Below are 25,880 nucleotides of genomic sequence, written 5' to 3' on the forward strand. Positions count from 1 at the left end.
GGCCTTTGCACCTGCTCGTCCCTCTGCCTGGAGCATTTTCTCCCCCAGGTGTCCACATGACTCCTCCGGACCCTCCTGGGAAAGCCCCTCCCACTGGAAGCGGAAGTGCCGGCGCAGGAAGCGTGCGCCGGGTGTTTGCCGAGTGAGTGCGTGGGTCGTGGAGATCAGGACGCAGCAGTGGCTCCTCTGATTTCAGGGGGCGAGTGGGAGCCCTGGCTGCCCATGGCACTCCCCTCCCAGGCCCCAATTCCATTCTGTCCTACCTCTCTGCTCCCGCCCCTGCCCTTACCCTTGGCGATCTTGATGTCCAGGGCCGTGCGGATCAGAGCCATGAGGGTAGAATTGAAGTGGACGGTGTTGTCATCGGCCACGGGCAGATCCATGCGAAGGAGCCTCTACAGAAAACCAAAGGCGGGGGCAGTCATTACCAGGCACCCCTCCCGGTCCCCCGTGAGCCAGACCCACACCACCCGGGGAGCCCCGGGAAGAACTCTGAAGGCAGTGGCTAAGGCGCCCCCCACCCTCAGGTTACCTGTCCCCTGCGCTCCCTTTACCGATTTCCCTTTGCGGCCTGCAGGGAGAGCTCTGGGGCTCTCCTAGGCCACCAGCCCCTGCCCTTCCCTCTGCCGCACGCTGGACCCCAGAGCTGGCATTTCCCGGGGTGGCCCAGGCCCTTCCTTGCCCTGCCCCAGAGTTCTTCTGGATGGCTCCGTGCCATTCTGACCCCAAAGAAGAAGAGCGCAAGGCGGATCGCAGCGGACCATGCAGCAGCCAGGCACAGGGGTCCACGGCCACAGCCGCCGGGGGGGCCGCCGGCTCCCACCTCCACCCCCGGCTCGGCCCAAACCAGACCAGATGGGCACAGACCACATCATTCCTCTGAGAAGCAGCAGGCAGGCAGCCCCCCCGCTGACGGGGCGGCCCCTCGCAGACATGCAGCGAGGCCGTGACACACAGAAAAGCAGACGGGGTGCACATGCAGACGGAATCTCGAGACTCATTCATAGCTCCGTGGGAAGTGTTTCTCAGGGGCATGTCCAGATCTTGGCTCTGTGCGATGGCAGGGGGAAGGGTGAGGGGGCATTCCTGCGGCCCAGGGAAGAAAAGACTCCCCATGTCCCAAGCAGGGGCTCTGTCCCCTGTGCTTGGTGATGTAGGAGAGGATGCTGGACTGGTGGGCACCAGACCAGGCCGAGGTGGCATGGAGATGGGGGTTGAGGGTGAGTTAGGCATTCACTAGGGAATTCAGACACGTGTCGGCAGGAAACACAGAGCTGGAGATGGGGAGAGGGATGGCAAACCCAGAACAGAACACAAGAGAGGGACTGGGGCGGGGCAGGGAGGGAGGTGGTAGACAGAGGAACACACACAGACTGGGCTACTGTGCACAGCTGTGCAGGTTGTGCACTGCACAAAGGGCTCACCGTCTTAGAAATCATGGATTTGTATATTTAAATGACAAGTTCTCAGCCTATAGCAAAGAAGTTTCTTGTTCTTGCCACATGGGTGGATTACAACAATTTTCCAACAGACAAAATGTTTTGTGGAAAGGGTGTCCTTTTCAAATTTGCACAAAGGTGCCTTATGGACCCCTGGTGGCCCTGCACAGAGACCGGGAAGGGGGTTCATGCACACGCGCTCTCTCGCTCACACACACACACACACACACACACACACACACACACACACGCAGCCAAGCAGAGACCAAGAGAAGGTACAAAAGGAAAGCTAGAGGAAGGACAGGTGCTGGGAGAGGCTTGTCAGAGAGGCTGGTGGGAAAAGCTCTTCCCAGCCTTGACTGGGAAGGAGGAGGGTGAGGAGGAAGAGGAGGAATGAGGTCGCAGGGAGATGGCTACTTGAGGCAGGAAGGAGCGAGGACTCTCACAGACACAGGGTGGGGGTCAAGGTGGATGGGAGAATAGGATGATGGAGAAATTTTCTGGGAGAGGGGGCGGCAATTTTTAAGGTCATCCCTAAACTTCTCGTGGATGAGCTGAAGGGAACAGAGCATCTGTCCTTGGGTCCCAAGGGAGATTCCGGGACAGGGGTCTGGAGGGGTGGCCCAGCCCAGCCGCCTGGCGGCAGGACCCCTGCTCCTTCAGCCAGCATGCACCATCCCCCGGTCGGCCATGGTGCCTGCCCGCCCCAGGCCCCCGCCAAGGCAGCGTGCATGGCCTGCATCAGGGTGCCACGGTCCAGGGGTCCAGCTGCGGCCTGCCTGCCCACTCTGGAACAATGGAGAGGCATGTTGGGGTGTCTGGGGGAGAATGGGTGGCATGGGGTGGGGGCTTGGGAAGCAACTTTGGGGGGGAGGGTGAGGGAGAGGGAGGAGAGGCTCTGGGTACTCCTTGGGAGGTCTCGAATCCCCCAAGGCCCTAGGTCAGAGATCAGCTTCAGGTGTATGTGGGGGGGCCGCTGGACCTGGGGGCTCAAGCTACAAAAGATGGGGGGCAGGGCCTCGCTTTTTTTGGGGCCAAAGCCCCTCCCCCCTGGGCCTCGCGGTACCTGCCCCCGCCTGGGCATGGGGCTGGGGGCCGCTCTGGGTGGGCAGAAAGGAGGCGAGGTGGCGTTCCCTCTGAAGCATGTTTATGTCCAATTTGGTTCCCAGGGGACCAGGTGCGAGGGGACTGGGGGCTCCCCTCCCCCCCCCCGGCGTGTAGGCCATAATGGAGTCTCAAAACACCAAGACACACTCATCAGAAAAGACGGACACAGTGTGCTGCTTAGAGTCAAGGGACGGTCATGATCCATTTACTCGAGGAGGAAAGGGGAAAAAAGAAAAAGAAAAAGGGGAAAAAAAAAAAAGAAGAGTAACTCCGGAAAAAGAGACTCGGCTGGTTGCTCCTGGTCAGCGCTGAAAAATCCCCAGTGCCCGACGCCGGCGCTCGGCCAGGGTAGACTACCTTGTAAGCCACTCTGGCCGGGCACTTCTTCCCCAGACCCAGGGGCGGGGACATGTGTCTCAGCATCTGATACATGTCCGGGTAAGGCATGCGGCCCCTGGCAGCACCGAAAACAAAACAGGGTGGGAACGGAGAACCAAAGGAAGGGGTGGGTGGAGGGAGAGGGAGAAATGGAAGGAAAAAAAAAAACCAAAACCAAAACCAAAACCAAAACCAGAAAAAGAACAAAACAAAAAACCAACCAAACCAAAAAAACCACACGAGCCGAAAAAATAGAGAGAGAAAGATGCAGAGAACAATAAAATAGGTGTTTCAAATAAATGGAAAACAGGAAGGAAAAAAATGGAAGAAAAGGTCATTAAAAAAGGATTATTTCACTGCTCATGAGCAGGGAGAGAGAGAGAGAAAAGAGAAAAGTCAGCTTCAATTTTGACTCTGAGCTATGGTTCTGGTGGGACTTGGAGGAAAGGCGGGTTCTCATTGTGGAGGGCCTGGCACAGCTCTGGCTCAATGTTATTTTAAAAGTTGGGTCAAGTTCCCTGGTTTGGCTGAGGCTGGTCTCTGAGGGGGCCTAGACGGGGAGGGGGGGCCAGGGCGGCGGGAGGAGGGCTGGGGGCTTTGGGAGGCGAAGGGTGGAGGGGGAGAGAGTGGAGGGGGGGGGGGGGGGGGGGGGCTTGGCCACAGGCAAGCTGGCTAGGTGGGCTGGCCTCCCAGGGGGGTTCCGACCCCCCCATGTGTCTGATTTGGGGTGCCGTTGAGACCCTGGGATGGGCAGCTTCAGCTAACAGCAAGCAGAAATGGCTGAAGGGAACAGAGAGACTATGTCCCATGCTTCATCGAGTCTACGTGACTGCATTCTGTTGCCTAAGAATTCTCTAGTTTAATGCAAGAGAGAGAGATGGCTCTGTTTTTTAGATATATATATATATATATATATATGAAATATATATATTGAAGACCCCCAAGCCACACTCATTCCATGGATGCTAGCAGGTTTTAGTGGGATTCAAACCTTGCAAGCAACCCTATGAGGACATTTCTTGCCTAAGCCGAGAGGGGGAGATATCACGCGCAATAAACTGTACATATCCTTATAATGAATCCGACCACTGAAAGGAGAAGACAGGGGTTAGTGGAAGGCGGGGCTCAGGCTGCGCTCACGCTGGCTCCCCGCGCACGCAGCAAGGTCGTGACGCCAGGGGCTGGGGACCCCCTGGCTCTGAAGCGGTGGGGGAGACTCAGGGACGAGGGAGGGTCCCCGAGCTGTTCCCAGACAGACTGGGGGCAGAGGGTCTCGGTTGGGGTGGGCGAAAACTCTGGGCCAGGGTGAAAAAAAAACTGGGGGGTGGGGGGGCCCTCCCCCAGGGCTCTCTCTGTATCTCCCTTCTCCACAATCTACAGGGGCTACACTGCAGGGAGGGGGAGCTCAAGGAATAGAGGACAGGGGGACAGCATCCAACTGCTATGACCTAAAATCAAAAGAGGAAGAATTAGGAACCAGCCAAAAGTCAAGCCCCCAGACCCATGGCTCACCCCAGCCTCTCGGTCTCTTGGAGGACTTGTCTAGGGCTGCGGGAACGGCAAAGCTGGACCCCTCCCCACCTTCCTCCTGAGGCCTCCCCTCCAGCACCCCGGCTGCTGAGGGCCCCCATTTAATGCTTTCTCAGGCCCCAGGCCCAGCCCGGACTAGACTGTCCAGTAAGCGGTCGGTGGGGGCTGAGGTTTGGGATGGTTCCTCTGAGCAGCTTCGTGCTGCTTCCCACGTGCACAGGGTGGAGGCGACCCTCTGGAACCCTCGCCTGTCAGTCCATCGGGAGCACTCTGGTGCCCAAGGGTAGGAGAGCTCGCTCCCTTTGCGACCGTGGAAATGCGAGAAACCCTGAGGCCCTGTGTCTTCTGCCCTGGCCTCCTGTGATCACTGTCCAGCGCCACTGTGATCTCTCGGCCAATCCCCTCTGCCAAGGGAGCTAGGCTGGCCCCGTTCCCATCGCTCCCAGGACAGCAGAGGCTGAGAGACCGCTGGCTTCCTCCCCGGGGGCCTGGCTAGCTTGTCCTCACCATCCGGAGGCCTCTCAGTGAGGGGGAGAGTATTGGAGGCAAAATCCTCAGTGCCTGATTCCTTCCCTCATCTCCCAGAAAGCCTGGGCCTTGGGCAGGGGTGGTCCCCAAGCATTTCACCTGTAGTGTGTGGGGGCGCTGATTCTCATCTCTTTCCTCCAGGCTGACCCCTCGGAGATCCCAGCTACCTCCCCAGGGACCCCGTGCCGCAAAGTCCGGGGCGTGACCTAGCCTCGCGGGCTCTAGCACCAGAGAAAGGTGGGCAATGTGGCTGGAGGATGCGGGTGACTCCTTACCACGCTGCGGGGTCGTACTCGGCCCAGACACGCACGTACTCATCCAGGTGGTGGGGACCCAGGATGGAGGAATCTCGGGTGAGGTACTCAAAGTTGTCCATGATGACGGCGACAAAGAGGTTCAGCATCTGTGGGGACCCCGGGGGCCGAGAGGGAGTGGGGGAGAGCAAGACACACGCAAACACACATACACGGAAGCCCAGAAAGAGAGGGAGGGAGAGAGGTAAGATGGGGAAAGGGAGACAGAGAATGAAAAGATGGGGGGGACAGGGAGGCGAGACACACACTCACAGAAGGAGCCCCAGAGACAGATGCAGAGATGGAGGTGGGACAGAGAGACAGAGACCAACAGTGATGGACAGAGACAGAGTTGGAGAGAGAGGGGGGGAGAGGCTACGTGAAATGGGGGCCAACCCCAAGGGACCATCATGACCCCAAATCTTCCCACACCAGCCCTCCAACAGGGCCAAAGTCAGCACTCCATGTGGGTTGTATCCCCAGCCCCAGCACAAAGTAAGCAATCAGCAAGTATTTCCTAGATGGATGGATGGAAGGATGGACGGACAGATGAATTAATTTTCCTGCCCTCATCTGCACCTCGTAGCACCTTTTCACGTGTTCTTCTAGCCCTCAGCGCCCGGGAAGCTTGCATCATTTTGCCTCCAAGCCTTTGCAAATGCTGCTCCTTTACCGAACATTGTGATTTGTCTCCCCGTGGGTAGCAGCATCTGGGGAACCCCCCTCCTTTATACATAACAGGCCGTAGCTGGGTGTGGCCGACCCCCGCTTTCTGGCTCCCCAGGCAGCGGTCGTATAACTCAGGGCTGTGATTGGTTAGGGAGAGGCACATGACCCAAGGTGGCCGATGAGAGCCTTCCCTGGGATTTGTGCTGACACCCCGGCCGCCATTTTGCCTCTACAAGGAGAAAGTCTGAGAACGGAGCCAGTGTGAGGAAGAGCAGGGAGGATGGGGTCTGCTGTCTGCATCCAGCCTCACCGGGACCCTTCCGGTACACAAGTCCGTGAACTTAATATATGCTGCTTACGTCAGCAAAGTTTCTGCTACTGGCAACCAATCTGATTCAAACGTGCTCGTTGTTGCTCGTGGTCCCTGCAGGCCACTCTTTGAAATCTTCCTTCCCTTGGTCTGAATCGCCTCATCACAGCACGTATCAGGCCACATGGCTATTACCTGTTGACTCGTCTGCCGATTGCCCCTGCAGCCTGAGACAACCGTGTTCTGTCCCTGTACCCCAGTGCCTAGCAGCAGGTCTGGCACATAGTAGGTATTCAACAAATGTGTAGATAGAAGCATAGTAGGTGTTTAACAAATAATCTGTAATCCCGGGTGTCCCTAACTTCAGGACTCAATTTTTAATTCATCTTCATGATATTGATTGAGTACCTGCTGTGTGCCAGGCACTGTCCTAGGTGCTGAGGATATGGCAGTGAACAAAACAGAAATCCCTGCCCTTGGGGGGCTGATGGTCAAATGGAGACGTCCTCTGGGGTGCCTTCCCTTCCCAGATGGGCTGTATTATAAGATCTTGTCCCTACAGGTACCCATAGCTACTTGGACAATGGTGGCCCATTCAGACTCTCTCCTAGGCATTTGGAACTGGGCAACGAATGGAGCTTTGGGGTCGGCAGCTGTGGACGCTGGACGGGGGGGCTCAGGGATAGAGGCTACGACTCTCTCAGGGTGAGGCCACTATTCTGAAGGGGGTGAGGGTGCTGGGCTTCCGCTGATAGACGCCGGCGTTTGGCCGGGGTCTGCACCCGTCTCACGCTCTCTTGGCAGCTGGCTTCCTATATCCTGCTGGTGGGATCCATGGTCAGGAAACCAGACCAGGGAGGACGGGAGAAGGGACCCCTCCTGCCTCCAGTGTGGGTCTGTCTTGTGGGTTGAACTGTGTCCCCCTCCAAAGACATGTTCAGATCCTAACTGCCGGTACCTGTGAACCTGACCTTATTTGGAAAAAGGGTCTTCAGTGATGTCCTCAAGTTAGGATGAGGTCATACTGGATTAGGGTGGGCCCTAAATCCAATCTGACTGCTATTCCCCTAAAAGAGGAATCTGGACACAGACACACAGGGGAGAAGATGGAGGTAGATGCCGGAGGGACACAGCCACAAGCCAAGGAACCCCTGGGACCCCCAGAAGCTGGAAGATGCTGGCAAGGATTCTCCCCAAGAGGCTTTGGAGGGAGCACGGCCCTGCCGACACATTGATCGGTTTTAGCCTCCAGAACCGTGGGAGGGTCAATTTCTGTTGTTTTAAGCCACCACGTTTACGGTACTTTGTCACAGCAGGCACAGGAAACCATCACCATCTGCAAGTGTCCAGGGGCTGCGGACAGCATGGTGCCACGGGCAGCGGGAGGGGGTGTGTGTTTGATCCTCCCTCTCTTCAATTCCCGCAGCCAGGAATCCCTGGTGGCTCCAGGGCTCTCTAGTTCTCTTTCAACCCCACGGAACCAATCCTTGCATTAAGTCTCCTCAGCTTAAGATATCTAGAGAGTTTGCGTTCCTCTGACTTCGCTCTGACTGCTCCAGAAGGGGGGGGCATAGCTTGTGTCCTGTGTAACTGGGCTGGCGGGGGACCAGCTCTCAGCTCAGTAATACCGAGCGGTTCTCAGATGGGGGAGATTCTGTCCTGCCCCCAATCCCCAGGGGGTCACTGTCAATGTCGGAAGGCATGTTTGCTTATCGCACCTGAGAGTGGAGGCCGGGGATGTTGCTAAACACACTGCAACGCCCAGGACAGCCCCCCGCCCCCCAAGAAGGAGCCAGCCCCCCCGTATCAACAGCTGAGAATCCCTGGGTCACCTAATTGCCAGCTGGCTCAGAGACACTCTGCAGGGAGCAAATCCGTGACACAGCCATACGTGTACGCGAGTGAAACCTATGGCCCAGAGTAGGAGCCAGGCCAGGGAGCTCCCCCGGCACCCCCCATGCGCACAGACTCACCAGAAACGAGCACAGGAAGATGAAGGACACGAAGTAAAAATAAGCAAATTCGTTGCCACACTCGGGCGTCAGGATGCCGGAGTTCCTATCGCACGGCTTCCCGCTGAGGCAGGAGAGCATGATGTTGTGCCAAGCCTCCCCAGTGGCGCTCCTGAGGAACGGACAGCGGGCTTCATCAGGGACCCGGCCACCCAGCCCTGGACACTAACATCCTTCGGGGATATTAGCACAGGGCTTGGGAGCTGGACTGGTCTGAGTTCAAGTTCCAGGTACGCCACCTTTTCTCTCTGGGAGCTCGGAGAGGTGATTCTCATCCTTCGGCTGTGCATTAAAGTTCCTTGGGGCGGGGTGGCGGTGCTTTAAACAAGGCTGATGCCAAAGCCCACTCCCACAGACTTGCTTTCAATTGGTCCGGGGTGGCGACTGGGGGTGTAGGGAGGTATGTTTTCAAAGCTTCTGTTCCCGCAGGTGATAATCATCTCTTACTACCTTCTCCCTAGGGCTCTTTGCTCCAGGCACACTGGGATCTCACTGTCCCCAAACATGCCAGCCATGCCCCTGCCTCAGGGCCTTTGCACTTGCTCTACCTCTGCCTGGCCTGCCCTTCCTCAGATATCCACACAGATATCCATCCTCCCTCACCTATTTCTCTCACGTGTCACCTGCCTCCAGGGCGGCGTGACCCACCAGCCCTCCATTCCTTTAAATGTTGTTGCTAAATTAAAAAAAATTTTTTTTTCTCATACCCAAATGTACATAAGATTGATCATTGTAACTATTTTTAAGGGTAGAGTTCAGGGGCATTCAGTACATTCACAATGCTGTGCACCCATCACCACTGTCCACCTCTGGAATCTTTCATCCATCCCAAACTGGGAACTCTACCTGTTAAACACTAGCTCCCCACTGTCCACTCATGCAGCTCTTGGCAATCTCTGCTCCACCTTTTCTTCTCTATGAATTTGCCTCTTCTGGACACCTCATAGAAATGGAATCATACATTATTTGTTCTTTTGTGCCTTCATTTCCCTCTTGACCTTGAATTTTATCCCCTTCTTGCACTCTCCGTTATTAGCTTACGATTGCCTTTCTCCCCCACAGGAACAGAAGCATCTGGAGGGCACCGAGTATCTCTTTCTGCTTTCTTTACCCTTCAGTGATGCCTGGCACACAGTAGGTGCTCAACAAACTTCCGCCAAATGAACGAAGGAACTTTAAGGTGCAGCCAGGATTAAGAATCGAGGCTCGGGGCGCCTGGGTGGCACAGCAGTTAAGCATCTGCCTTCGGCTCAGGGCGTGATCCCGGCGTTATGGGATCGAGCCCCACATCAGGCTCCTCCGCTATGAGCCTGCTTCTTCCTCTCCCACTCCCCCTGCTTGTGTTCCCTCTCTCGCTGGCTGTCTCTATCTCTGTCAAATAAATAAATATAATCTTTAAAAAAAAAAAAGAATCGAGCCTCATGGTCTATAAGCCTCAATTTCCTCACCTGTCAGATGGGGTTGCCAGGAATCCCCACCTCACTGGATGGTTAGGAGGATTTAATGAGGTAATGCCTGAAAATGCCTTCCATGCTTGTGTCCCAGGACCTTCAGGTTCTACCCTGCCAGGGTCCCTGGGCCCCCCACCAGCCCATCCCCAGCCTCACTGGAAAGAAAGAAAGATGGCACGCCCCCTACAGGAAGAGGAAGGAGAGGACACGTCCCCACAGGACGAGGACACGCCCCCTACAGGAAGAGACAGGGAGGACACGCCCCCTACAGGAAGAGACAGGGAGGACATGCCCCCTACAGGAAGAGGACACGCCCCCACCAGAAGAGGCGCATGAGAGCAGTGCCCCTCTCACCTGAAGAGAAGCATGAGGGCCTGGAAGAAGGTCCGAAAGTTATTGTGCTCCGTGATTTGGAATTCATCCTCATCACTGTCCTCATCCTCCACGTCGATGCCGATGTTGCCAAACACCTGGGGAATCAGATGGTGATGATCGGGGCAGCCACGCCCCCAGTGGGTTCAGAAAAACCACTCAACCGTCATGGCTGTCTCTCCAAACTGGGTTCCCCTCACCCACCCCTGCCTAAGGACAGGGGCCCTTGCAGGGAGGGCTCTAGGAAAGTGAGGGGGGCGGCACTCACCTGCATCCCAATGATGGCGTAGATAAAGAAAAGCATGGCAATCAGCAGACAGACATATGGCAGGGCCTGGTGGGAAGGAAGGCAATGAAGGAGAGTATGGGGGCGGTCTCTTACCCCCACCATTTCCCTCCCTTGTTGCAGTGCTCTGCCCCACGGGGCTGGGTGGCCCCATGCTGTGCCAGAGTGGTGCCGGGGCTTGGTGGGCCTCAAGGTATCAGGGGCAATCCCCCTGGAGCTCTCAAGCCACACCGGGGGCCGGCAATCTAAAGAAGAGCCGTGCAGATCGCAGACTCCCAGCAAAGTTCACCAGAGGCCTTTCCATCTGATTGCTACTTTCAGCCAGAGCAGGGGAGGGGGTAGGATCTTGTCAGGCCGAGGCTGGCACAGGGGCTCACCTTGAAGGACTGCACGAAGGTCCAGAGGAGGATTCGGATGGTGTAACCCTGACGGAGCAGCTTGATGAGCCGGGCAGCTCGGAAGAGGCGGAGGAAGCTCAAGTTGATGAAGTTATTCTGGGGGGGGGGGAGAGAAGGGTGACCATCCACCCAGCCCTGGGGGCTCGGAGCCGTCACCACTCACAGAGGCCCCTACGTGAAGCCAACCAACAGGAAAAGCAAGCCAGTCCCCAAATAAGGAGGGAGAGAAAGCACTATTAATGCAATGGTGCGGAGGAAAAACGTCGAAAAAGGAACAAAGTTGGGGGGGAGGGAGAGGGTGGAAGGGAGGAAAAGGCAACTCAAAAGCATAAACCCTCCCTGCCAGCCCCACCAGCAATGGGGAAAAGGAAAGAAAAAGGAAGGAAGAGAGAGGAACCAGGTGGGGTGGGGGTGGGGAAGAAATAACAAAAGAACAAGGAAAAGAAAATATATCCGAATCATCCAATCAGGAAAAAAATCGAGATGGTTTTTGTTTCTCCCAACAACCAAATGCACTGAGACGATAGGACACAAGCGGGTCAAGTTGCCGAATCCATCACACGTGTACGATGCACAAACACCAGGGCGGGGTGGGGGTAGCCAGCGCGCGCAGGCCTGGCGGACATGTGCGGGTTCCCAGGGCATGTTACGCTCCGGGCCAGAAATGCATCTGTCGTGGGACTCAGCGGGCACCCTGCCCTGCCCTGCCGAGCTGCCCACCCACTCCTGCCCGCCCTGACCTCACCCCACGGCCAAGAGGAGCAGCGGCTCGAGCCGAGGAGAAGCGGAGGAGCATCTTTTCTTACCCCCTTGGCGAGCGGGAATGGGGAGGACGGGAGGGAGCTGGGGCTGGTCGGCTGCAGGGCGAGTCCTCGCTGCCCGCTGAGTCGGAGAAGATGCATTTGGGGCCCTTTTCCCCCCTCTCAGGGATGGCTTCTCAGCTTCTGGGGCTGGGTGGAGTAGCACGGGACCAGGCCTGCGGGAAGCAGGAAGTACGCAGCGCCCGTGGGTGGGTGAGCTCGCAAACAGCCCAGGCCCACCGAGGGGCCGGTGCTGGAGGTGGGGCTGTCCCTGCCCCCAGGACCTCCCTGCGTGGACCCTGCCTCTACTCAAAGACCCCCTGACTAGTCACTGTCTCTACCTCCTCCCGCCCAAGCCGGGAGAACCCCCCCAAGGAAGGGGGCGGTTAGCTGGGAGGGGAGCCAAGAGAGCAGCGGGAGGTGGGTGCCGGCTGCCCTGGGGGGGGCGGGGCGCTTGCCTGCTGGGGCCTCAGGGTTGCTGGTGGGGGACAGGCGGCTGAAAGTCACAGACGGACCAAATCTGGCTGATGAAGCTATCTAGTAGGGCCTGAGCAGTTCTGTTTTGTTTTGATTAAAACGAGTTGCCAGTGTTTAAAAATCAGATGTCTCCCCCAAATCTGGTGATTCTGGCAACTCCGGACCTGCCTCCAGGCTGGCAAAAGTTAGTTGGGGCTTAGATGTGGCTGCCCCATGAAGCAGGCCATGTGCCCTCCAGTTTGCTGAGGTCCCCCACGTTCTAGAAGTGGCACCCGCTTTCCTGGCTTACAGTACGTGCTTGGATGCCAGAGGCGTTGGGTCCAACACACTCGCCCCAGGCGGACAAGGAAAGCCCCGCCAGGCAGTCGGCTAGCGGGCTGGAGGCACAGGAGCTCAAACGGGGCTCTGCTCTAGGGGGTCTAGAGGAAGCCTAGAAACAGGCCATGTAGCAAGATTTCCACTGGCCCAGCCCTCACCCCTCCAATGGCGCAGGGGTGACCATGCTGGTTGCCGTGGCAGTCACAGCACCCCTCTTGCTCTCAAAAGTTCAGATGATGAATTCTATGTGGACATCCTACTTGGTGGCTCCTGGGGGGCTTTCCAGCTCCTGGGTCTGGCCTGGGAGCTGAGAGGCAGGGATGGGAATTCAAGGAATTTCTGGGGCTGACAAGAGGCCTCTGGATTTGCTGGCAAAGTCTAGGATGCTCGTTGGGACCCATCAGTTGGCCTTTAGGCCTCTAGGATGGGGGAGGGGGCTGGGACATCCTGCCCTGACCATACTGGGCCCAACCACTGTGAGAATGTCCCAGGGGCCTCGAACAAGCTCCCACACCCAGCTCAGCTGAGAGTCACCCCCTGTGCCCAGCTGACCTGACTCCCAGCCCTGCCTGGCCACCCAGCTCTACCTGGGGACGGGCCGATGGCCCAGGTGTCCCCGGCCCCTCCCGACCATCCCCAGAGTACAAGCCATCCCTTCACGGGGTGGGTCATAACATGTGGACTCTGCCCAGCATGCAAAGGCAGGCGGGCCTGGGGGAGCCTCCGGGGACTCAGGGTAGAGCGGGGGGAGCCTGCCATCATGCAGGAGAAGCAAGGGGGTCTCGCAGGGAGACACGTGCAGAGAGCATGCTGCCCTTTTTGGAGCAGGGGGAGGAGACACATGGGGGAGGGAGGGGGAGGAGATGAGAGGTCCAGGGGACAGGGCAGGGGAAAGTACTGTCTGCCCTCATCCACCCCTCCATTTCTTCTGGGCTCTGCATGGAGTTCTTCATGTGCTCGCAGAACTTCTGGTGACTTCCCTTCTCCTAGCTTCCATCTTTCCGTCCACAGCCCAAGAAGGAGCAGCTGTGCTCTCCTTCAAGCCTGCCCTGTGCTTCCTGGTTCAAGGGTGACGGGGTGGGACACAGGCCCTGGAAGGCTCTTCACTCTCAGAAAGACGTGAGATCCAGATCCAGCCACCTGAAGGTTCTGGAGAAATCCTGCCACTTGCACACCCCACCTCATCGGACCTTGCCCTCATGCTCCAGATCTCATAACCACCTGCCTCCTTGACTCCTTCCGGGGAGCCCTTAATGGTACCTCCAACCCTCTTTGCCTGTACCTGTGCTCGTGCCCCAACCTGGCCCTCTTCTGGCATTCCCTCACTTCCGTCTCCCAGTTCAAGCCAGACTCTGCTCCCTCCAGGTACCTTTCTCCCCCAGCCTAGACCCAACCCAACCCCAGGTCCCGGAGAAGCCCCTGCTCAGGTGGCCAGGCCCCTCTCGTGGGGATCCTGGTGCTCCCTCCCAGCCCAGCCCCCTGCCTGGCTGCTCCCCTAGCCATCTTGTCCAATGACACTTCCAAAGCTGCCTCTGTTCCAGCTCCTCTCAGACTTCTGCAAGACCCCTCCTGCCCTTTTCGCTTTCTCTGGGTCAGCTGGCCTTCCCTCTCTTTGCTCTGGCCACACCCCCTCACTTGTAGACCCAGACCCCTGCAGGATTCCTCTTGCTACCGGGCATTTGCATGTGCTGTTCTGGGCCTCGAATGCTCTTCTCCCCCATCTTTGTTAACAGTGCTTATCCTTTAGTTCCTTACACAGTTGCAATTTCAGGTGGGTTCTAGAGCGGCTATTTGACCAATGCCTGGCTTCCCCACTCTGGGTTTAGGTGAGGGGGTGGCAGTGATGGTGGACACCTCGGCCCACCACTCCGCTTGCGGCACCGCATGTGGGATCATGAAATGTCTGGTGGATGAGTGCATGCGGTGCTGCTGGTGCGGGAGGGGTCCTGGTGCAGAGGTGCCATTCAGGGGGTCCTTCAAAGGGGGGCAGAGGTAGTGGGCGTGAGGCGGGGGCAGATGGAATTTACCAGAGTGAGAAGTGTGCAAGGAGCTGAGTAAGGGAGGTGGGAGCGATGGAGATGGTGTGTGCTGGGGCAGGAGCCTGGGTGTGCAGGGTGGATGGACGGAACTGAGAGGGACAGGTGTGCATGGGTGTGTTTTGTGGGGAGAGGAGAGGGCACATGGGTTCAGTGACTGTGTGTACGTGGGGGCACACAAGCATGTGAAAACCAGGGCTCCAAGGGAGGGCCTCGTCTGGCCTGCTCCGAGTTTCTCTCCTCTGAGAGTCTTTGCCTGCCTGCTGCCCAGCCCTCGGACCTCCTCCTCGGACTTGGAGATTGATGTCTCTAGCCAGTCAAACTCACGGGGCTGGAGTGGGTTGAGCTATCCTGGCGCCCAGGCTCCAGGAAGACAAATGGGACAGGAGCAATGAGCAGGTGGCCGAGGGATCCGAGTGTAGGGATGCGGGTAAGAGATGGGGGGGGGGAGACCCAGCCAGCTGAACAGTCTTGCGGGGGGTGCTACCTAGGGCAAACCCAGTCTTCTCTTTGCAAAAGAGGCCAACCAACCCACACAGAAAACCCCAATTCAGAACCCAATAAAAACAATGGGGGTGGGGAAGAGAGAAAGAGAGGAGGGGGAGGGAGGGTCTGCAGGAGTGAGGAGGGAGTGGGAGTGGCTGGGGAGACAGACAGACGGGGTGGGGGGCAGGGGAGGGGCATCAGGCAACCCAAGTCCAAAGCCCAGGGCAGGACGTGCAGTGCTGACGCAAGAAGATGCGTTCACAGTTAATGTAAGGCATTTAGACTTCAGAAAGAAGTAAGACCAACCGGATTCTAGATGCAGATGTTGAAGATGGAGGGGGAGCGGGCGGGCGGGGGCAGTTGGGGACGCGTGTTCAGCGTTTTTTAGGTTGATTTGTAACCAGTGCCAAAAAACCAATGGGTTTCGGTTCCCGGGCGGGGAGTGGGGGTGGTGGGTTGGGAGATAGTCATTGGTGTATGAACACACAGACCACGTCATGGATGAACAAATGAATTTCATAGTGCATTTTGATTGGATGAGTTTTTCAGACGGCGTTGTGCCAATATACAGTTTAAAGAGCAGGCATGAAAAGAGACAAGACAAGAAACACAGTCATTATCCATTGAACGCAGGGCAAACCCACGTCACCCGGCCACTTGGGGGCGGCAGCTGAGGCCCAGGGGGCCCCCCTGAGCCCTCTCCCCCCCAAACCCTGGGGACTTGCCCTCGCAAGGGTCTGGCTCTCCCTGCCTCAGCCTGGCTGAGCTCTTGGCCTGACCTAGCGGGCTTACCTGGGAGGCAGAAAGGGGGGACTGTGGGCTCCTTGCCCGGCAGTTGGGAAATAAATCCTAAAAGGGTCCACACACCCACCCTCTATCTTTCCATCCAAATGATTCTAATTCAGGGCCCTGGGGGCCGGGGGCGGGGGAGGTGGCTGGCGCACACAGTGCAGACCCACGTGCCTTCGCGGTCACAATAGCAATAATAGTAACCTCCATCCGGGAACGTTCTATTCCCTCGCAGGTTCTGTGCCAAACCCTTCACGTGGATCGCTCACACTTGTGAAAAGTTGCCGACTCCCTTCCTAGAACATCAGCCTTGTGGGGGCAGGCATGCTTGTCTGTTTTTGCTTTGTTCACAGTCTCCGGGCACGTACAGCAATGCCCAGCATACAGCAGGCGCTCAGTGAATGCCTACTTAATGCATAAGTGAACGTGGAGCTTGCAGGGATCCAGTGAGGTTCATTCCAACAGCTATCCCCATTCTACACGACAGGAGATGTAAGCCGCCCAAAGTCAAACAGCTTGTGGGGAGGGCTGTTTGGATGCTGTAACAGTCCTGATGTCCTTGAATTGGGCCCTGTGCCTCGCCCTCCTGCCCTTCCCTACCCTGCCAGCCTGGACAATGAATGGGTCATTGGGGTCCAGCCCTATGGATCTCTTACTGGTGACTGGAGGTTTCAACCAACTTCCTCCACTTGCCCGGCTGGGGTCCCGGGCCACCCTTCTGACCTCTTGACTGACCACCCAGAGGGCTGCTGGTTCAAAACTGTTGTGTGCTCAGTGGGATGGTGGGTTATTTCGACTGCCAGTTGGAGCTTCGGATCCCTTAGAAACTTAGGACAGAGATGAGGCCGAGGCTCTGGCACAGGGGCCGGGGGGGTGGGGAAGCCCAATGGGGACAGCGCCCCGGCCTCTCCAGAGGAAGGTGTTAGGCATGGGATGAAGGGAAGGGAGAATTTCAGCTCAGTGCAGCTGAAGGCAGAGGTACGGCCAGGATACCTCTTGGGATGGAGGTGTCGGGGGACACTTCGAGAATGGCCTCCTCTTCTGTCGAGCTCCTCAGCCCCACCAGCCTTCCAGGATGGAAGAATGGATCAGCTGGTCCCTTTCTGCTGGGGGCTCCAATGGGGCCACCAGTGAGCTCTCAAGGGTCAAGAGGTTGGGGTGCATGACCTCAGGCAGGTCCCTCACTTGCTCAAGTACCTAGCATTAGCTTCCTCATCTGTGAAATGGGGCCACACCCCAACCAGATCTATTCTCCACTTTTCTCTGCCTATTTTGGGCATTCCCCCTCCATCCCCCCCCACCCCGGGCTCCCTGGCCTTCTGATTCCCTTCTGGCTAGGCTTGGCCAAGGGGATGAACTGGCAGGAGCTGAAGGGTGGAGAAGAGATGGGCTTGGGTATTTCTCCCAGTGTTCTGGGCCTGCTTTGGCCTTCCTCTCGGGCAGGGGCTCTGTCCCTCCAGGTCCACGGCTCCTGCCAAGTGGCCCCTCCCCCTTCCAGCTCAGATTTCCTCCCTGCTTCAGCACCTGGGCAGGTAACAGCTCCCCATGGTGGCAGGGTGCTGGGTACTTTGCCATCCTGGTCTGTCCCCCTCCCTTCTTTTCCGTGAGTGGTCTCTGCTTTCCAGTCCCTTCAGTTGAACCCTCCAAGGGAATTCTTTTCTGTCCTGACCCAACCTGTACCACGAGCTAATTCATGTGAACCGCTTGGCACAGTGCCTGTCATGCAACTGAGTTGTACCATTCTTGCCGGGCATTTTTTTTTATTGCTTATTTTTATTGCTATTATGATGAGGTTGAGAACCCCTCCTGCCCTTGGCTCCAACAGTCTTTGCCCTTATGCTCTCCCTGTGAGGATCTCCTGCCCTCCCCCCCGTCTCCTGACGGCTCCCAAGCCTGGGGTCACTCACAAATGGCCAAGGAGGGGGTCTGAGATAGGAGCTCTGGGGCCCTGAGTCTTTCAGATGAGGGGGAAGGATGATATGGCCTGTGGGGCCACCACAGAGGGGTCCAGAGACCCCCCCCCCAGGTCACAAGCCTCCCAAGCCTGGGGATGGAAGAGGGTGGACATCCTGGGGACCTTGCTAAGGCCCTGGCAGTGGTGTCCCCTGTTGGCTCAAGGGCCATGGCTCTCCCGTGAACCTCCCCCCATGAACCAGAAGGTGGTTAGTTCAAGCAGAATGGACTTGAAACCGGTTCTTTCTGGGTCCCCAACACTGTGTGGTGTTTGGGGGCAGGGCTCAGCCTTGGGGTCCTTTAATTGTCTCAATCCATAGTATATATTCGTAAGACAACAGCCAAGAGGCAGGGGAATTCACACTGCAGAGCGGGCCCCACAGCTGTGGCTTTGGGCTCCCCCGTCTCCCTGAGTTGCCCTCCTGAGGGGCTGCCCTTGCCTCTGGGGTCCCCGCTTCTCCCTCTTTGGTCATGGTCAAGGGCTGGCCCAAGTCAGCTGTGGCTTTTGGGACCACTGCTTCTGGAAGACCCCCCCCCCATTTTCCACCCTGCCAGGAGTGACCCAGAGAGAAGCTGGCGGGAAACTTACCCCAAACTCGGTCACGAGGATGTCGGTGATGCTGCCCAGAACAGTCACAAAGTCGAAGATGTTCCAGGCATCGCGGAAATAATTCTAGAATGGGGACCCACAAGACAGGGATGCCAACGCAGGGCTCCACGCCCGGCTGCCACGGCCGGCCCCGGGGTGCATTAGGGGCGCAGCTGCCGATCATCCCGAGTGCCCACAACACTCACGGTCATTCAAGTAACAAAACGCTGCCGTGAGTGCTACTGAGTGTCACCTGCTCCGAGTTCCCCTCCCCAGGACCCCGTGGCTCTCCCGGCCCCAGAGGGGGCCTCCACGGCCCGATTCAGCTCTGCTGGAGACAGACGGCTACCCCGTGGGCCTGCCTGTCTCTCTGACACATCTGAGGACTCCCTGACACCCCAGAGGCTTTATGAATGATGTCACTGGGATCCTCGCTTAGACCCTCGGAGCAAAGGATTATCAACCATTTTTTACGAAGCAGCTGACACTCAGACAGTGATGTTACTCGCCCATCTGAGGCGTGCAGCAGGGATATAAGAGTCAGGATTTGAACCCAGGCCTGGGTGAGTCCAGAGTTTATGTTCAAGACCCCACTTGTTACAGCATGCTCGCTAAGAGAGTGGACTGTGGGTTCACATCCCTGCTTTGCTACCATCCTGCTGTGTAGCTGTCGGCCTGTGACTTAACTTCTCTGTTCTTCCCCTACCTAATATGAAGAAGGGGGATAGGAACAGGGGCACAAAGGCTTCCTGGGCACTCGCCAGGCTTCACCTCCTTGCCCCCCTTGGGGTTCGATGGGGCCGCGTGTCTAGTTACAGCCAGTGGGTTTTGAGCAGAGACAATGTGAGCCACCTCAAGGCCAGCGTGGGACTCACCAGAACTCTTTTAACCCTGGGCTTGGTGACCATTGATGTTCTAGGTGGCGGCTGTCTGTGGGCCTGGGTCCCTGTGTAACTACCAGGCAAAGAGCCCCCCCCCCCCCGCCGCTGAATGTCAACAAAAGCTTTGTTGACTGAGGTGACTGAGATGTGGGGGGTTGTTTGTGACCGTACCTAAACCTGACCTTCCCTGACCGGCACGCCCCGGGGTTGGCTCGATCGGGGCACACAGGCACAGCACACCGCTGTGGAAATCCTGAAACGTTCTGCACGGTTTGGGCTCACACTGAGCAGCGCCTCGGTCTGAATCCAAGGGTCTGGCTCAAACAGAGAGCCCCCCCTCAAGGCTCAGTGCCACCCACACCAAACGCAGGCCTTCCCGGCATCCTTACAAAGCAGAAGCCAGGATGGGGCTCGGGTCCCATTCTGAGGGGTCAGTTCCTCCCCTGAGCATCTGACCCTGTGGCAGCCCCCCTGCCTCACAGAGAAGAACCCAGGCTGTGGAGCTGTGCTTTCCAGGATCAAATTCTTTCAGCATGTGTAAGTTAAATGTCCTCCGAGTTGGACTGGTTGGGTCTTAGAGCCCTCTTCTGGAAGACAGGGGTATAACAGCAATCAGATCATGAACGTGAATCTAGGCGAGGAGTTCGGTTATACAGTAGGCGCTCAATGAAGGGATTGCTATTCTACAATCAGCTAAAAGGAATCTGTGTCCCACTGGCACTTTCGGTATTTTAGCAGATGCTGCTGGGTGCTGTCCAGACCCCCTCAGATTTCGACTACACACCTTCAGTTACTCTGCCCAGGGGCGCCCTCTGGTGGCAGATTTGCTGGGGGAATTCACAGCTCCCCTGGGAGCAGCCCTTGACTCTGACTGATGGGCCCTGGAGGATAAACACCCCAGCTCTCTCCTCTCCTCAAGTGGAGGGACTCTGGACTCATGTGCTCTCTGCTCCCTCCTGTTGACCCTCCATGGAACTGTGCCCCATAACACACCCCGTACTGGCCGCCTTCTGGCTCTGGCCTCACTCCCCCTCCCCCACACCGAGCTTCCTGGGTTTTCAGATAAATTCCTTGCACTCAAGCCTTATCTCAGGCTGTGTTCTGGGGAGTCCCAATGCAGGCAACTTTCTAGGTGTCTGGCCATAAGCCTCCAGCCCCTGGATTAGAAAGCTTCCCTCATCACCTAAATTGCATGTGGTGACCTTGGGGCTTCATCTAAACTGGAGAGGGAGGGTCCAGGGAGGGCCCTGGGGGATGGTCAGGGGTGGGGGAGTTCGAGGCCAGCCCTCAGGCAGAACCATGCTATTACCAGCAGACTGACTGGGGATTCAACACAGCAGCTGTGTTGGGCAGGTCCCGTGCCAGAGTCTACACCACGCTCCCCTCAGCCCCGGAGCTGGATGTATGGTCCTCCTATCTTGTAGATGTGGAAACGGCAGAAAAAAGCCAAGTGGCTTGCTTGAGGCCACGCAGCTAGAAAGGGGCTGAGGCAGGATTCGCCAGGGCCTGATCCCCACCCCCCATACGTGTTCTGCCACCATCCGGGTGGCACTGCCAGGACTGAAATGCTGAGTTGGTGACACGGCTCTGGATACAGGGTGCCCCCCCCCACCCCCCGCCTGCCTGATGTTCAGCGCCGGCCCTGACGGCCCAGGCTGTCCCTTGGACTCTCCTGGGGTATTCATTAAAAATACAGATTAGGGGGCCCCCACCTGACCAAGTGAATCTGAACTTCTGGGCTTGGCTCTGAGGCATCACTCAGTTCTAAGAAATCTCCCCAAGTGCTCCTGATGGGTAACAGGGTTGGGAGCCACTGCCTTGGAGGAGAAAGGTGGGGTGAGGAGCCTTCCTGTGGTGCCTCCTCGCATCAACGGGGCCCTCCATGCCAGGCTTCACCCTCACTTCGTCCAGATGCACTTGACCTGTGCTGGAGTCCGCACGGGCCCTTCTGAGGAAGAGGCAGAGGACGGGCCCTCACGATGGAGAGAGGTGAGGTGACACAGCCGGGGTGTGATTTGAACCAAGGGCTCTCTGGCACCAATGCTGACACCCTTTGCCACCTCGGGAAGCCAAGGTGAGAAGCCAGCCTCCACCCCACTGCGAGCCTGGCTGAGGCCACGGACTGTAGGCCATCTCCTCAGAGAGGTGGACTCAGGGGGTGGTCAGCAGGGAAGCCATCTTGTGTCAAGCCTGAGCTTGGCCACTCCTTGGGGATCCTCTTGAAGTCACCCCAACACACGACCCCACCGGTTCGGGCCTTCTTCACTTTTTATTTTTTTTTTCCTGGCTGTGAACCTCCTTGGCCACCTGGGAAGACCTTCTTAGAGGAAGCTTTGTAAATGCATAAAATAAAATACCCAGGATTGCAAGGGCCCCTGTTATCTTAAAATATGCTTATCACAATATTTTTTCCAATGATCTAATGATTAATACACTTGTTTATTAACAAGCTAAATAATTCCTCGTGGTCGGTTTGAGAGTCACCAGCATTTGAAGCAAGGATGAACACAAGCGGAACTGGGAGGTGCCTGAGATCTCTCTCACGCACCACGAAAATATCTGATTTCTATCTGTGACCCAGACCATACTGGTAACACTGCAGGGGGCTGTTTGCCTTCAAGATGGAAGGAGATGTGAAAGTCTGGCTAGTGGCTTGTGAAAAATAAAGATGTGGTGTTTTTTTTTTCACATCTAATTTCACAGACACTCCCCCACCCCCACCCCGGCTGCATCCACAGATCCCTTCAGGGATCAATGGCCCTCCGGTTAAGAATGCTTGTATTAGTGGGAGATGAAGGCAAGCTAGTGGGTCCTGGACTGCATTTAAAAAGAAAGGCAAGGCCATCAGTAGAACACGGCTTCACAGCAAGGACACACGACAAGGACAGACACAGATCTGGGAACAATATATCTCAGTTGTGTCTGCAGGTCTGCGTGCTGCCTCCATTGTAAAATGTACGTCTTACTATGGACTGCAGTTAGAACGGCTGGGGCGCTGTGGACTTGGCCTGTCTGGATCTCAGTTTCCTAATAGTGGATGGGAATTACTCCCACCCTTTGGGTCACTTTGAGGAATGGCTGCACCAGGACATGCGTGGGACACAGTAACCTTCAACAGGTGTTGGGTCTCGTTGGTGTTACTTGGCAAGCGCGTGAACGCCTACTAGGGTCTGTGGGCACTGAACGGATGCTCAGCTGCTGGGGTTGGGGGTCTTGGGGCCAGATGGGGAGACCAGCGCCCAGCACCCAGTGCCCCTCCGGGTTCCCCCGCCCCCCAACCCGCAGCTCTAGCCCCAAGGCCGTACTTACCAGAATCCCAAAAGCCATGACTTTCAGCAGACATTCCAGAGAGAAGAGGGAGGTGAAGACGATGTTGAATACCCTCAGAGCGTTTTCATAAGCCACCGAGGCCCCGTAGAACTGGAGGAGGGAGGAGGAAGGACAGTGGGGTCAGCGGGCAGGGTGAGGACTGGGGAGACGGCTCTGCGACTATCCTGTCCTGGGGGAAGGTGGGACTTGGACACTGGGCTTCCCAACATCCTGTGGAGGGGACCCAAGCAAGCCCTTTGTGGGCGGGACTAATCTTTTCACATCCAAACAGGCACTTTCTCGAGTCCTGCCTTAGCATCGCGGATCCCAGGCCTGCCTGCCTGATGGCGCTCCTGAAGGGATATAGGAGGATGTCTATGGCATCTTCTTTGCGGGATTGTTTTTTTTTTTTTCAGATCTCTCCCTCTCTCTCTTTAAATCTTTACTTGAGCCCTCCCATAAGACCACTCCCCAGACTAAGACTTAGAACATGTCCAGCACCCCCAAAAGTCTCCTTGCACCCTTTTCCAGTCAGCAACCCGTCCCAGAGGTAACTCCTTTTCTGACTCCTAATGAACTCCTCTTGCCAAAACTATTTAACTAGACTCAAGTTTATAACCTTTAGCCCTGGGTACCAGGTTACAGGAGACATGGCAGGGGGAAGAAGAGGTTACAGTATCCCATGAGAAAACCAGTGCACCCAGAAGCGGGACCGTCTGGTTTCTTCAAAAAGTCAACAGTATGGGGGGGGGAAAAGGTATGGGGAAGACAGAGACTTAAAAGCCAAACGCCAGAGACCATGTGTAGCCATTTGGATCTTGGCTCAAAAAACAACTCATGGGGCGCCTGGGTGGCTCAGTTGGTTAAGGGTCTGACTCTTGATTTCGGCTCAGGTCATGATCTCAGGGTCAGGAGATCGAGCCCCGTGTGTCGGGCTCTGCGCTCAGCAGGGAGTCTGCTTAAGATTCTCTCTCTCTCCCTCTTCCTCTGCCCTTCCCCACTTCTAAAAAACAAAAAAACTCCAACCTGTGCTGTAAAAGACATTTGGGGGACAATTCAATATGTATCTTAGAGAATTATCACTCATCCAGTCGAGCATAAGAATATGTAGGAAGGGGCACCTGGGTGCCTCAGTCGGTGAAGCGTTTGCCTTTGGCTCGGGTCATGATCCCAGGATCCTGGGATCAAGCCCCGCATCGGGCTCCCTGCTCAGCAGGGAGTCTGCTTCTCCCACTCCCCCTGCCCCTGCTCCAGCTCTCTCTCTCTAATAAAAAAAAAAAAAGAATATGTAGGAAAATTTATTATTTCTTAGAAATACACACTGAAGGATTTAAGGGAAAAATACGGTGATGTCTATAATTTAAAATAATTAAAAAAAAAAAACAGATGAAGTGTCCAGAATGGGTAAATCCATAGAAACAGAATGCAGATTGGTGGTTGCCAGGGGTTGGGGGGGGGAACGGGGTGGGGCGATGACTGCTCATGCCCCTTTTGGGGCAATGAAAATGTTCTGGAAGTGGGGAGAGTTGGCTGCACAACATGGTGAAGGTACTAAATCGCACCTGAACCGCACACTTTGAAACGGTTAATTTTATGTTATGCAAATTTCACATTAAGAAAAAGGGGGGAACAGAGTAGATGAGGCAAGCCTAGAACGTGCCCACAACGGGCACCTCTGGGTGCTGGAGACCCGGTATTCACGAGGGTGGGGTCCAGGGAACTGCAGCCCCGGCATCCCGGGGATGCTGCTTGGAATGTCAGGATCCCAGCCCCACCCTGGAATCTGCATGTTAAGATCCCCAGATGATCCGAGAACACACGGCTGTCTGGGAAGCGCTGTGCTCTACCATTCCTTTCTGTTTGAAACTGCTCATGACTCTAACAATGAAAAGATAAAAGAACTTGCTTATGGAGAAGCATTTCAAGCAAAAATAGGCACCGCTTTTTCGCCAATTCAAAAATTAGCAGCTTCAATATCGGGTGTTTTTTGGTGTCGAGAAATGTGCTCATGTCTTTGCCTGAACGTCCTCATTCAATCCTCGTCCCCGCCTGGGGATGGGAGGGACATGCTCTTACGGTCGTCCCCATTTCATTGACAGGGAAACTGAGGCCCGAGAATTGCTGGTCCCTTGCGCAAAGTTAAATGCTGAGATAAACAGCAGAGCTGGGCTTACATCCTGCCCTTTTGTCTCCAAACCACAGGGTGAAAGGTTCTGACTTTACACTCCGAAGAGGCTCCGTGGCCCCAGGCGTTGCAAGATCCCCGCCTGCCCCTCCTTCCTCGGTTCAACCGCTGAACATTGATCGAGGGCCTCCAGCGCCCTCAGAGCCAGGGATTCGCTGAACCCCAGGGATTCGGGGGTGACTGGGACTTGCCTGGGTTCTTGGAGCTCACAGGCTGGTGGGGGAGAACGCCGGGCAACCCGGCGCTGATATTATGACATATGGGATCACCGATGGGGTGCTTGCAAAGACAGGTGGCTCGTGCAGTCATGGGAGGTCAGGAAAGGCTTCCTGGAGATGCAGCTGGAAGGAGTTGGCCAGGCCGAGGGGCGGGAACCGTGTGTCAGGCAGAGGGAACAGCTGGAGCAGAGGCTCGGCGGCAGTGACGGAGTGTGGTCTGCCTGGGGAAACTTGCGGCGCATGGCTCCACTTGGCCAGAGGAGAGCGCGCGTGGGGGTTAAGCAGTGCTGGGGGCTCACCTTCATCATGAGCACGATGGTGTTGAGAGCGATCATGGCCATGATGGTGTACTCGAAGGGCGGGGACACCACGAACTGCCACATGCGGTACTGGAAGCTCTGCTTGTTCTGGGGCATGTGTCGGGTCAGCGGCTTGGCACTGATGGCAAAGTCGATGCAGGCTCTCTGCAGGAGAGAGGCCGGCGGTGTGAGGGCCAGGGGCAGGAGAGAGGCGGCTGGACCCTGAGCACCCCCCATCTCACTGGCCACGGCCCTCTGGCACATCTGCTCAAGCCTGTCCCCACTCGGGATTCCTCACTCCCTGAAGCCCTTCACCACGAAGACTTTCTTCTGCCAACAGCTCTGGCTCCTTGAGACGTCATCGTCTGCCAGATCTTGTGCTAGCATGTTCCTCATGACCTCCCTGAACCCCCTCAGCAAACGTAGGAGGTGGGCACTATCAATAACCCTACTTTGCAGGGGAGGAAAACAGAAGCTCAGAGAGGTTAAGCCACTTGCCTGATGTGGCACAGCTGCCGAGGGGGCCAAACCTGCACTTGAACCAAATTCTGACTTTGAAGGCTAACCATTCTTTCCTATGAATACTTTGCTTCTTTTCCTCTCTCCCTTTGAGGGAGGGAGGGAGGAATAATGGCTACTTAGTCTTAGGGGCCAACAGAGCAGAGGAAGGATGAATTCTAGGTCCTCCACCTAGCTTGGACGATTCTAGAAGGGCAAAGAGCCACGTCTGTACTCTCTGGAGGACTGGATTTTCATTCATAAATATT

General features: G+C 56.5%; 1 protein-coding gene across 1 annotated transcript in view; it reads right to left on the minus strand.

Moving 5' to 3' along the window:
- CACNA1A (calcium voltage-gated channel subunit alpha1 A) overlaps window positions 1-25,880 on the minus strand; it is a 214,528-nt gene that overhangs the window by 14,150 nt on the left and 174,498 nt on the right. The window contains exons 30-40 of the mRNA XM_034657160.1: window positions 25,114-25,278; window positions 22,412-22,522; window positions 18,222-18,305; window positions 15,197-15,202; window positions 10,753-10,869; window positions 10,358-10,423; window positions 10,072-10,187; window positions 8,228-8,378; window positions 5,258-5,385; window positions 2,904-3,000; window positions 290-395 (exon numbers count right to left, since the gene is read on the minus strand). Coding sequence (XP_034513051.1) covers window positions 290-395; window positions 2,904-3,000; window positions 5,258-5,385; window positions 8,228-8,378; window positions 10,072-10,187; window positions 10,358-10,423; window positions 10,753-10,869; window positions 15,197-15,202; window positions 18,222-18,305; window positions 22,412-22,522; window positions 25,114-25,278 — 1,147 coding nt within the window. The remainder of the gene's footprint in view (window positions 1-289; window positions 396-2,903; window positions 3,001-5,257; window positions 5,386-8,227; window positions 8,379-10,071; window positions 10,188-10,357; window positions 10,424-10,752; window positions 10,870-15,196; window positions 15,203-18,221; window positions 18,306-22,411; window positions 22,523-25,113; window positions 25,279-25,880) is intronic.

The sequence above is a fragment of the Ailuropoda melanoleuca genome, chromosome 4 (genome assembly GCF_002007445.2).
Source record: "Ailuropoda melanoleuca isolate Jingjing chromosome 4, ASM200744v2, whole genome shotgun sequence".
Taxonomy (NCBI): Eukaryota; Metazoa; Chordata; class Mammalia; order Carnivora; family Ursidae; genus Ailuropoda; species Ailuropoda melanoleuca.